The 9,051-nt window shown below is 57.3% G+C and overlaps 1 protein-coding gene across 1 annotated transcript; it reads right to left on the minus strand.

Moving 5' to 3' along the window:
- DES (desmin) lies at nucleotides 1-8,759 on the minus strand. Its single transcript, XM_030831626.3, has 10 exons — nucleotides 8,740-8,759; nucleotides 7,188-7,836; nucleotides 5,865-5,925; nucleotides 5,648-5,743; nucleotides 5,371-5,532; nucleotides 5,089-5,214; nucleotides 4,460-4,680; nucleotides 2,779-2,822; nucleotides 1,161-1,243; nucleotides 1-947 (listed from the first exon to the last, which is right to left on the minus strand). The coding sequence occupies exons 2-10, from the start codon at nucleotides 7,763-7,765 to the stop codon at nucleotides 906-908; spliced, it is 1,413 nt and encodes a 470-aa protein (XP_030687486.2). The 5' UTR covers nucleotides 7,766-7,836; nucleotides 8,740-8,759; the 3' UTR covers nucleotides 1-905.
- Between the last annotated feature and the right edge of the window lie 292 nt (nucleotides 8,760-9,051).

Below are 9,051 nucleotides of genomic sequence, written 5' to 3' on the forward strand. Positions count from 1 at the left end.
AGGCTCTGGGGACAGAAGGGGTGACAGGCCCCGGGGGACAGTCTAGCTGGGCAGGAAGGCAGCACACAGTCCATCTCATGAGGTGGTGCGACGGGGCCCTGGGGTTCCCCAGAGGAGACCTGGCAGCCAAGACAGCAGAGGCCATGCTAGGCTTGTGCTTTTCTTTTTATTGTTTCTGTCCAGAGCCTCTGCAGCAGGGGAGGGGGAGGCACAGGGAAGTGGGCACCCCGGCCACCTGCCTGAGACCGCTCTCTGCCTCTCTCCTCTCTTCTCTCTAGCATCTCGCCCACCCTCTCTCCTTCTGAATCTCCTGCTCCCACATCTGGCACCTTCGGGGGTTCCCTCTTGCAGCCCCTGCTTTCTAAGTCCACCCTGGGAAAGTAATGGACCACGGGGTCAGTCTCAAGCCCCACAGCCTCCGCAGAGGGCTGTGTCCCTAGTCACCTGCCCGGCTTGCTGAGGATGCGGCCCTTTCTGACTCAGGCTGGGGAGGGGGCGTGGGGGAGGTCCATGGGGCTTGAGCCTGACCCTGCGGGGTCCCTACACCCTGCGCTGGAGTCCTCTCCAAAGCCAGGGGCTAGAGCCTGAGGTCACAGGTGTGGGAGGGGCAGGGTCACTGCTGTGCCTTGTCTCCATCCCGGCTCTGCCCAGCACACTACGAGGGCAGCTGAGGGCCAGGCTCACTCACTTCCAACATCCACACCTCATACAGCGGGGGGCTCCCTGTGCCTGGGAGGGTTCGGCCACGTCCCCTGTGAGGGAGCGCTGGTCGGTGAGCAGGGGTCAGAGGCTGTGAGGGGAGCACTGTGTCTGGGTGTGGTGCCCTGGGATAGAAGGAGGTTGGCTTTAGGAGGCAGTGAGGACAGGGGTGAGGACGGTCTCTGATGGCAGAGGGGTCTCTGGCTTTAGAGCACCTCGTGTTGCTGCTGTGTGGCCTCACTGACGACCTGGAGAGGAAGAGAAACCCAGTCTAACCCAGTGCTGGCCAGAGAACGGAGCCATGGCCCTGGGCCACCTCCACCCCAGCACAGCAGGATCCCCTCTGCCCCCAGGCAGGAGCCTGAACCAGCACAGCTGGTGGAAAGCACCTGGCTGACAGCCCCCCGGACACACCCCAGAGGCCCCCCTCCAAGAGTAAGGGGACCAGGCAGACCACTTACCTCCCCGTCCCGGGTCTCAATGGTCTTGATCATCACTGTCTTCTTGGTATGGACCTCAGAACCCCTTTGCTCGGGGCTTGTTTCTATAACAGATCCATCCACATACTCAGCCTGACCAAGGCCACACCTGGGCTCTTCCTGTGGCTGGGAGTCCTTCCCTGGTCCCACCGGGCAGAGCCCGGAAGACACCCAACCCCTCAAGATGGGTCTGTTACTTTTTCAGCAAAATGTCCTCACCTGTCCTTAAGCCCAGCACCCAACAGGTGGCTCTGCAGACCCAGGGACCTGTCCCAGGGCTGGGATAAGGTCAGGAGCCAACAGATATGCTCCGGGTGCAGTGGGTTCAGGGCGGCAGGGGATCCCCGAGGCCCAGGCCGCCCAGCATTCCCACCCCCCCCACCCCCCAACACACACACCTCCTCGCTCCCTCTACACCCCTGGCTGCAGGAGAGCCCTGCATGAATTTGTACCCTGACGGGACCCCAAAGCCCAGAACCAAGATACTCTTTTGGAGGACCTCATGGTACCCAGCCCCCTTAAGACTCCAGATGAGCAGTTTGATGTCTTAATGAAAGAGAGATGGAGAGGAGTCAGTCACTGATTCACGGTGCCCTTGGCCAGTCACTTGTCCCTCTGTGCCTCAGTTTCCCCACTGTTAAATGGTAACGATGGTACTTTCCCTATAATGGCCCAGAATTATTGGCTTGTAAAAGCATTAAGCGATTTGAAATGCAAGGCTCACACTTGGTGTCTGGATAAACTACTAACTGAAAAGAGATGTTCTGAGTTTTATGGGAAGGGTCAAATCTAGGTCCTTGGTATTATGAGTTTGGTGTTGGTGACTCTCCTTAGCAGGCAACCAGCATGTGATGAACATTGTGACTCGGTGAAGCACAGCGTGTATTTTTTCCTGATGAAAATGAACATCGAATACATAAAAGGTTTGATCTAGGAAAGGCGAAGCTGCCAAGGACTCCAGCTTGCTTCCTAACGTATTATTATAGCATGTTTTTCTGCTCTCTGGGGTTTGGAAACCACTCGATCTGCATATTACTAACATCAGAATGGCAGAATGCCCTAGGAGTTCGTTCTTTTAATTGTTTGGCTTTGCTAAGGTTTGGCTTCATTTTTTAAAGCATGCACCCAACGTCTTGCTCCAGCAAACTGGAGGTGTTCAACAAGCAGCTGGGGGCGGGGGCGGGGGTGGGGGGAGTGCTTGGCAACTTGCCAAACAGACAGTGAGTGGTGGGTGCCTTGTAGCCCAGGATATGTGGTTCTAGATGCTCCTGATGCTTGGTCCCCAAGGACACCCCTGGTACCTTGGAGTTCGGGCATATTCGGAAACAGAAACTAGTGGCCATTCAATACTCCCAGAAGGTGCAGGGGACATGGTCATGCAATACAATACCATGAAATAAAATAAAATTAAAAGCTCCCTCTGTTAGAAGGCGCCTCTACCTAAACTCCCCCGTCCTCCTGTAGCAGCCCCCTTTCTCTTCCCCAGACCCCAGCCCTGTCCCTACGGTTCTATCCTCCCCTCCTGGCTGGCCTTGGGTAGTGCCCACGCTGGACTCCTATCCCCTGCCACCCCAGCCTCCACTTGCCAACATGCACTCACCTCGGAAGTTGAGGGCAGAGAAGGTCTGGATAGGGAGGTTGATCCTGAAAGGGGAGAGACCAAGCCCCCAAAGGGTTAGGACCCTCCATCTCTCTCTGTGACCACCCCTCAAAGCTTGCCCTGGTCCTCTGTAAACACCATCCTCAGCTGTCCCAGTCCCACTGACTTCAACACTGCTTGGGGCATGGGGCCAAAGGCCAACTCCAGCTGTCCCAGGAACTGTCCCTTCTGGAAGGATCACCCATTCCATCTCTGACCTGCTGGTGTGACACCAGAACCCCCGACCCCACTGCACCCTCCACTGCACCAGGATTTGCTTCTTGCCCTCGGCACTGCAGGGTGTATCAACGGCAGCTGTGGGTGACATCCACCGTGTGTGCCCACCCTCCAGGCAGGCTGGGAACCTCTGGCCCATTCATCTGAGGGCAAGTTCCAGGAGCTGCCACCCCCATTTATGCCTAGTGCTGGGAAAATGCAATGCCACTTAAGGGGTCATTATATGCAGATGTTATTCTACAATATCTGAAATCTTTCTTTGTATAAATCTGTATCTAAATATGTCTGCCAATCTTTTTAAACTTCAGATTTTATCATTTTTGTGAGTATCAATGGGCATCATTTTGTTGAGTAATTGACTTGTTATTAATTGATGATAAGTTTACATAGTGAAGGGGCTTCCTTGGTGGTGCAGTGGTTAAGAATCCGCCTGCCAATGCAAGGGACGTGGGTTCGAGCCCTGGTCTGGGAAGATCCCACATACCATGGAGCAACTAAGCCCGTGCACCACAACTACTGAGCCTGCGTGCCACAACTACTGAGCCCACATGCCACAACTACTGAAGCCCCTGCGCCTACAGCCTGTGTTCCACAACAAGAGAAGCCACCGCAATGAGAAGCCCACGCACCACAATGAAGAGTAACCCCCGCTCGCCACAACTACAGAAAGCCCACACGCAGCAATGAAGAACCAACGCAGCCAAAAATAAATAAAATAAATAAATAAAATAAATTTATATTAAAAAAGTCTACATAGTGAAATGCATAGATCTTTAGTGTGCAATCCAGTGAGTTTTGATCAGTGTCTACAAACATGTAACCACCAGTCGAAATCAAGATATAGAACGTTTCCATCAATCAAGAAGGTTCCCTCGTGTCCCTTTCTGGTTGTATGTTGTTTTCTGTGTCTAGAGGTGATTTGCTCTGAGCGTATCATTGTTTCTTTTCCTATGAGCATATGTGTGCATATACACGTGCATGTGCGTGTGTGTGCACCCTCTGAGCACGAGTCTCCGCACCTTCTCTCTTAGCCTATCGTGTCCAAGCCCCTCTGTCTCTATTTGTCTCTATCTGCCCCCTCCCTTTCCTTCCTCATCATTCCCCGCTGTGCTTCCATCTCTCTCTTGATTGGCAGTAATGGTTTATTACTGGTTGCTGAATATGGTTTTATGCTGCTGATTCTTAATTCTGAAGATGGATGTGGGAATACTTATACTTCTCTTTTTATAAAAGCTATTAATTAAATCACTTTTTACCCAGGTGGCCTTGGTTAATTCTCTGCAATTAGCAGAGTGGTGGACTTGTATAATATTGTTTCCAGATCTTGTGAAGGTGATCCCGAGCCCCGCTTCAGGGCAGGAATGGGCCCCCAGCACCCCCCAGTAGCCCACGGCCAGCCCCTCACCGGCTCTCCTCGCCCTCCAGCAGCTTCCGGTAGGTGGCAATCTCCACGTCCAAGGCCATCTTGACATTGAGCAGGTCCTGGTACTCGCGCAGGTGGCGGGCCATCTCATCCTTGAGGTGTCGGATCTCCTCCTCCAGGCGTGCGATGTTGTCCTGGTAGCTGCCGGCCTCACTAGCAAAGCGTTCCTCCAGCTCCCGCATCTGCCTCATCAGCGAGTCGTTCTGCAGGGGAGGGGCGCCCGGGTCAAGGACAGGCTGCAGTGGGGCGGGGTAGCGGGGGGACACTCGGGGCCCAGGATGGAGAGAGGCACAGCCTCAGGGCTGGGAGGCAACACCAGATGGCCAAGTCTAGGGCTTGTCAAACTCTTCTGAGCCAGGGAACTATGAACTCAAATGAAGTCTCATGTGGAAACTCAGAGAACAGAACTGATACAAGGGAGCATGACTGTTTGGCCTCCTCGCCTCCATGCAGGAGTCCCATGATTCCTGAGAGCCCCAATGGGAATCCACCTATCTTTTTTATCCCTGTGGTAGATTTGAGCAGACAGAGACTCTATGATGGGCCTGAGGTCACAGAGTGTGAGCTGCAGACAGGAAGGGCTAGACCAGGCAAGGTGGGCAGGGACTCACAGTGCCCTTGAGGGCGTCGATCTCGCAAGTGTAGGACTGGATCTGGTGGCGATACTCCATCATCTCCTGTTTGGCCTGGCGCAGCGCATCATTGTTCTTGTTGGCTGCCTGGGTCAGGTCAGACACCTAAGGGCAAAGAGAGGGTCCCTGAGATGACCAGGACACAGGTAGGGGTGGGCAAGGGAGCATGGAGACCCCAGGATCACCCTCCTCCCCAAAGATGGAGCCATAGGAAGTACCTCCAAACTGGGATTGAGGGGGCCAGAGGGGCCAGAGTCCCACCTTTGACTTGTACCACTCCTCGGCTTCCGAGATGTTCTTAGCCGCGATGGTCTCATACTGAGCCCGGATGTCCCTGAGGGCAGCCGTGAGGTCTGGCTTGGACATGTCCACCTCCACCTGGACCTGCTGTTCCTGAAGCTGGGCTTGCAGCTCACGGATCTCCTGCAGGGTACAGCTGGGCTTCAGTCCCCGACCAGGCCCCGCACGTATCCTCACACCCCCATTCCCAGAGCCCAGCACCACCACCCCCCTTCCAGCTGCTTTCACAAGGGCATACCTCTTCGTGCACTTTCTTAAGGAACGCAATTTCCTCGTTGAGAGATTCAATCCTGCGCTCCAGGTCAATTCGAGCTAGAGTGGCTGCATCCACATCCTGGTGAAGGTCAAGTGAGAGGGAGAGGGTCACTGATCACCCGGTCAGGGCAGAGGGAGACCAAGGGCGACACAGAGGGGACAGAAGGGGTACGGCTGCTGGGGGACCAAAGAGGGCTCACCGCTCGGAAAGCAGCCAAATTGTTCTCCGCTTCTTCTTTCAGCTGAATTTCCTCTTGCATCCTGGCAGAGACAGGCAGGACAGACAGTTGGTGGGCATAAAACTGGCAGTGGAGAAGACTGACTGGGGGCTGTCCAGGGAGTGGGCTCAGGACAGAGAAAGGAGGCCTGGCTGCTGGATAGAGACAGGAGGCCCCGCCCACACAGGGAGGGAACAGGAAGTGGCCCAATCTCTGCCCTGGAGCCACACCCTGGAAGTCTGTCCCCACCAGATTGTGACCTCCCTGGGGTTAAGAACCATGTCTATTTTTTGTTTGTTTGTTTTTAATATTTATTTATTTTTGGCTGCATTGGGTCTTTGTTGCTGTGCACGGGCTTTCTCTAGTTGCAGGGGCTACTCTTGGTTGTGCACGGGCCTCTCATTGCGGTGGCTGCTTCTCTTGTTGCGGGTTTTAGTAGTTGTGGCTCGCGGGCTCTAGAGCGCAGGCTCAGTAGTTGTGGTGCACAGGCTTAGTTGCATGTGGGATCTTCCCGGACCAGGGCTCGAACCGCAGCATGTGGGATCTTCCCGGACCAGGGCTCGAACCCCTGTCCCCTGCACTGGCAGGCAGACTCCCAACCTCTGCGCCACCAGGGAGGTCCAAGAACCATGTCTATTTTATCCACCTCTGCGTTCCCAGGCCCCAGCCCCAGCCTGGCCCACGCAGGTGTTCATTTAACATTTGTGACCTGGGTAGTGGGCCAGTGACTCGGCTCACTACATTTGCTGCCTGTACATACTGGGAGCCTGGTGGAGCCCACCATCTGGTCCTCCAAGCTTTCTAAGGGCTGCGGCCCCCACCCACTCTCCGCTTTCCTCTAGCTTATCGCTCCCCCCTGGAAAGCTTCAGCCGGGCCCAGGGGCCAAGATGCCCTCTCTACCCCCATCCGCAGGGCCTCATCACAGATGAGCTGACAGCTACTGCTGGCCCCAGATTTCCTTGTCTCCTACCAACCTCCCCTCTCCCTCTGACTGCACATGGGCCTCCTTTCTCCATTCATGTGCCTGCCCAACCCCCAGCAACTTAAGATGCTTTTTTAAGAAGCACCTGGTCTCCCAAGGTCTCCCGTTTCCACCCCATGATGTCCCCAAGAAAATTCCTCGTTTGCAGACTGCGGGCACAGGGGAGAGACCTGGCGTCCCTCTCCCCTCCTGGGGAGACACAGGTAGACGACCCTCTCCCTGGGTACATACGACAGGGTGCTGACAGCTGGACCCAGCCCCAGGCCTAGCCTCCCGCGCCCAGCCCATGGAGAGGGGGGTTCTGGGAGCGCTGGGTCCTCACTTGGCCTTGAGCCGCTGCAGGTCGTCCAGCAGGTTGTCCCGCTCGACGTCGACGCGGGCGCGCTGGTTGGTGAGCACCTCCACCTGGCGCCGCAGCTCGCGCAGCTCCTCCTCGTAGATCTCGGCCACCCGCGTCGGCTCCCGGCCCTTGAGCCGGTTCACCTCGGCAGCGAGCGCCGCGTTCTGCTGCTCCAGGAAGCGCACCTTCTCTATGTAGTTGGCGAAGCGATCGTTGAGCTCCTGAAGCTCCACCTTCTCGTTGGTGCGCGTGGTCAGGAACTCCTGGTTCACGGCGTCGGCCAGCGAGAAGTCCAGCAGCTCGCCCGCGCCGTAGGAGGAGGGCGCGCGGGTTGCCCCCAGCCGGCTGGCCCGCAGCGACCCCAGGCCCCCGGCCCCGCCCGACGTGCGCGACACCTGGTACACGCGGGATGTCACCGAGCTCGAGGAGCCCTTGGTGCCGAAGCCCGCACGCGGGAACACCGGCGAGCTCAGCGGGGAGCCGAGCGGGAAGCCCGGGGCCCCGCCGAAGGTGCGGCGGTAGGAGGACACGCGCTGGCTGGACGAGTAGGCCTGGCTCATGGTGGCGGCGAGGGCGAGGCTGGGCGGCGCTGCGCGGAGGAGGAAGCGGTGGGCGGCCGGCCGGAGAGTGGCTGCGGCGAGGGGAGACAGGGCCCCAGGCCGTCGGCACTATTTGTATGCGTCCTGACATCAGCCCCCGCCGCCCCTCCCCTGACAGCTGCAGGATCCCGCTGTCCTGCCAGGAAAGGGCGGCCTCTGGCGTGGGGGCAGGGAGGCCAGCTCCCCCGCAAGAAGCCTTCGCCCCTCAGCCGGCGGGTGGGGGCCCCCTGAGGGGCGTGGGAGAGGCTGGTGGACCTAGGGGGGCAGAAGATGGGCAGGCCTGCCAATCGCCTCACCCAGGGCTCAAGCATGTCTGGAGCCCCCAGGTAGGCCCGCCTGCCTGCAGGCAGGGGAGAGAGCAGGGGAGACGCTTCCATGTAGTTTGAGGGGCTCCTTTTTGCTGCAAGCAGATACTTTGGGTCATTTCCTGAAGGGACAAGGCCTATTTCCAAGAAAGGCTCCAAATCACCTTTTTTTCTAAAGAGTCTCTGAAAGTGGCGAACATTCAGGAGGGCTCAGGCAAAGACCCCGAGCCCACTAGCCAGGCCTAGAGGATGAGTGTCTCTAGACAGGCAGGGAGGATGGGGGGGACCAGCCCGGGGCACTCAGCCATCCCCGCCAGAGCCCTCCTGCTCAGGTGTGTCCACTAGCCCCTGGGTTCCAGCTCCCAGCCTCAGTTTCCCTCTGAACTAGTGAAGGCCCTTTTCCTCCCCACTCCGGGTGAGGGCAGGGCCTCAAGTTTATAAACAACAGGGTGACTTCCAGAAAGGGCCTGGTAGGCTCTCAGTTTCCAATTATAACAATTATAACATAACTGTACACTCTCAACCCCGCACCACCAGCTTCGCCTGCCTTCTGCCCGCCTTGAGCCCTCCCCCACCCCCTCCCTGATTCATCCCCCTCCTCACACCACCCACGCCCACGCCCACACACACCAGGGGTTTGTGTTTTGTCAGGAGCCTCATGTCGACCCAGCCATCTCCCTGGCAGCAACAGCTGCCTGCCAGTCCCAAATACCAGAGCTGGTATTTATAGAGGAGAATATATCAGTCCGGGAAACAAGTGCGCAGGAGATGAGCTCTGCGGGGTGAGGGCCAAGTACTTGAGGAGACAAGGGTGTCAGATGGCAGAGCAAGGCTTGGGGTGATGAGCCCCAATCACTTCCCGCCCCCATAACGCTCCAAGCCCCCAGCAGGAAGGGAGCCCTGCAGAGGGCTTGTCCATCGCTTCACAGGCCTCCTCCTTAG

Source organism: Globicephala melas, chromosome 7 (genome assembly GCF_963455315.2).
Source record: "Globicephala melas chromosome 7, mGloMel1.2, whole genome shotgun sequence".
Lineage (NCBI taxonomy): Eukaryota > Metazoa > Chordata > Mammalia > Artiodactyla > Delphinidae > Globicephala > Globicephala melas.